The sequence below is a fragment of the Protomyctophum parallelum genome, assembly GCF_964188405.1.
Source record: "Protomyctophum parallelum genome assembly, chromosome: 8".
NCBI lineage: Eukaryota > Metazoa > Chordata > Actinopteri > Myctophiformes > Myctophidae > Protomyctophum > Protomyctophum parallelum.
The window spans coordinates 1,843,021-1,846,040 of record NC_139703.1 but is presented as its reverse complement, the minus strand read 5'-3'; the positions used below and the strand labels follow the sequence as shown (position 1 = coordinate 1,846,040).

Genomic DNA, 3,020 nt, shown 5'->3' with positions numbered 1-3,020 from the left:
CCTGAGATCAGATTCATACGAAGGTTTCCACGGACACACACTGGGTCTGATTAACCCATTCTGACCTGTAGATCAGATTCTAAAAATGTCAGTCGCTCTTCGATTTAAAAAAAAATAGCAGACCTACACAGCTCGTATCGCGCCACTCGGTGGCGCGATATGAGCTTGTAGATCTGGTATTTTTCAATAGCTAAAGCACGACATGATGCCAACACCAAAATGGGTGCCCGGTCAGAATGGCTTAATTCGACACAGTCATCAATAATCAGAGATGATGTGATTTTTAGAAAATCCCCTAAAAGTCCTTCACTATACCCTTTCATGTCCCATATCACCACCCCTATACTTCCCCCCCCCCCCCCCCCCCCCCAGCCTTGACCTATGTGACGCTGGGAGTTCTGGGGGAGAGAGAGGAGGGGTGGAAAGGGGGAGCAGATTGTGGGGTCCCTTGGGTGTGGTGGTGGTGGTTGACAGCCAGCCCTGTCCCATGCAGGTCTCCTCTGTCCTCCCCATGCAGCCCCTCCCCTCCCTCCTCTATCCTCTGTCTCATTCATCTTCTCCTCCTCTCTCTCTCCGTTCTTATCTGATCGTGGCATCCAACTCACTCCAATTTGCAATTCTAATGAAAATCAGACACCTGCCCTGCCAACCCTCGCCCCTCTCTGTGGATCCCTGCCACAACAAACAGAGAGCGCGGGAGAAGAAAAGAGAGGAGAGAGAGAGAGAAGAGAGAGCGAGGACAGAGTGGGGAAGAGAGAGAGAGAGAGAGAGAGAGAGAGAGTGAGAGAGCCCCCTATCAGAGGAGGGATATTAAGTTACCGCTGGCCCGGGTAGATTGGATTGTCAGATGGCCTGGCGCGAGAGGAGAAGAAAGGGTCTCTTTCATTCGGAGGGGCCGCTGCGACAGAGGTCTTCTCACGTGGTGAAGAGGCAGGAGATGATGCTGGCTGTTGTTGGACCGGTCGGGTGGGGGGGGGGGGGACGACGACGACATGATCACCCCCGCGGGAGGTCTGCATGGCACTGGCATGGGGGGTGATCTTCAGCTCCTGTAAACCCCCCCCGTCTATCTCGCGATGCGGTGGCGTGGTGAAGCCTATACGGGGGATCACAGAGGCACATCCGTACCGATACACATCGACAAGCTGAATGGGAGCTTGTATTCCGTCCTTATAGGCCCCTCCAGATATCCTCCAGATATCGCCTTCAGAGTGTCATTTGAAAATGAGTACCATCAGTGCCTTATGTTATGTACAAGACCCTGATTAATGGCAGCTGATATCACAGCGGTTGAATACAAAATCGCATCACGTTACAGAGCATGTCACAGATATACAATGTTTAATATTGGTTTAAAGAGAAGGACAATGCACGGCGGAACCGGAGCTCTGCGGTGGTGTGTTTTCCCGATCATCCCCCCCATTACCTCACCCCGCCCCGCCTATCGCCGCCCACAATCATGCACCTCTTGCTGCCCCCGGTTCGCCGATAGCCGAAGGGTGAGAGTATCAGCTTCCTTAAATGGGCCTTTAACAGCCATCCGAATAATACGGTTGGAAGAGGAGGAGGAGATGGGGAAGAAGGGAGGTCAGCCACGATGCTATCAGTCCATTACAGACCCCCCCGAGGACAAAAGCTCCGCTCCTGGCTCTTTTCTCCGTTGGCCTAGTTGTGACCAGGGCCTGTTTGCTCCGTGCAGGGACAATGCAGGGCCGGTCCCCCGGCGCTACACATATGGGCAAACCGGGACAAAGAGGGCCTTGATGCAGGTGTCAGAGGTGCACGTCAGTTTGACTGGTCTCTGTGCTGAGTTCAAGCCCTGTTTTAGGCAACTATTCAGGGCCAGGACAAAGCCGTCAAAGCCCCATAGGCATACTTCCCACGTTTTGGCTTTGGGGCAGTCAAGACTCAAGAGGGAGATCATTTCATTTCAATGAGGACCTGCACCTGACCTGTAATTAATTCGTATGATGTGCTATGCTATGATATACTGTATATACACTTATACAATGATGTGTTTATTTACATATAAGTTTGTTGTTTTGTGATGCACATACAAAATAAAACAGAGTAAGGCACATGGGTATACCTGTCTACCATCAGTCTATATGGGTTCGAATCCACCGTGTATCCGGATACGGACCGCTGCAACTGACACAATTGGCAACAGGTTGTCTGACTCTGGGGAGCAGAGGTTGCATTGAATCCATCTCTGGTGGGACGCGATTTTGAAGAAGTCACGCGCCCGTCGCTTAACACCTACACTATACAGGTCACACAAAGGACCAACTGATAGGCATCTAGGTTCATTCCCCTGTTCATACACGCTGGTGTGACACTAAACTATGTTGAGGAGTGAACTTAAGGGTTGTTCATAATCGATGCAATGTGCGCTCTCTTGAAAAGGCCTCTGGACGGACGGACGGCGTGGTACTGCATGCAATGACCAGTGCCGGGGAGGGAAGCATGGGGTGAGGATGCCGATTGTTGTCGCTGACACTCGGCGGCACTGCGCTATAGTGCCTCCTATAGGGTGTGGCACCGAGCCCCCTATAGGGGTGGCACCGCCTCCAGAACCGTGTGGAATGAAATCTGGTGTGCTCTATTTGCTCCAACGTTTTAGCCAATCCAGGAAGTAGAGGTACTTCCGGGCGCTTCATGTGCTTGTGAGCAACTTTCATTAGAATGAATTGGTGGGGGCGGGACCATCCGCTCTCTCTCTCTCTCTCTCTCTCTCTCCCCCTCCCTCTCTCCCCCTCTCCCCCTCTCCCCCTCTCTCTCTGTATAGGATACAAAGTATGTCCTCCCGGTGGGGGCTCCTCACAGCCAGTAGGATACAACAGCAGTGCCAACACAGAACTGTGTGGGGAGGAGTATAATTCATGGCATAACGACTACCTTTTCTAACAACCTTAGTTGTTAAAACGGTAATAAAAATTGGCTACTCTAATAAAGAGAAATCGAGTATAACATAATATGAGAACATTATACCATTTAATATCTATACTTATCACGAAGTC

General features: G+C 51.2%; 1 protein-coding gene across 1 annotated transcript in view; it reads right to left on the bottom strand.

Moving 5' to 3' along the window:
• Positions 1-815: 815 nt before the first annotated feature.
• slc25a26 (solute carrier family 25 member 26) overlaps positions 816-3,020 on the bottom strand; it is a gene marked incomplete at its 3' end in the record, with an annotated part of 43,509 nt that continues 41,304 nt past the window's right edge. The window contains exon 6 of the mRNA XM_083772251.1: positions 816-1,096. Within this exon, the coding sequence (XP_083628377.1) occupies positions 816-1,096 (281 nt within the window). The remainder of the gene's footprint in view (positions 1,097-3,020) is intronic.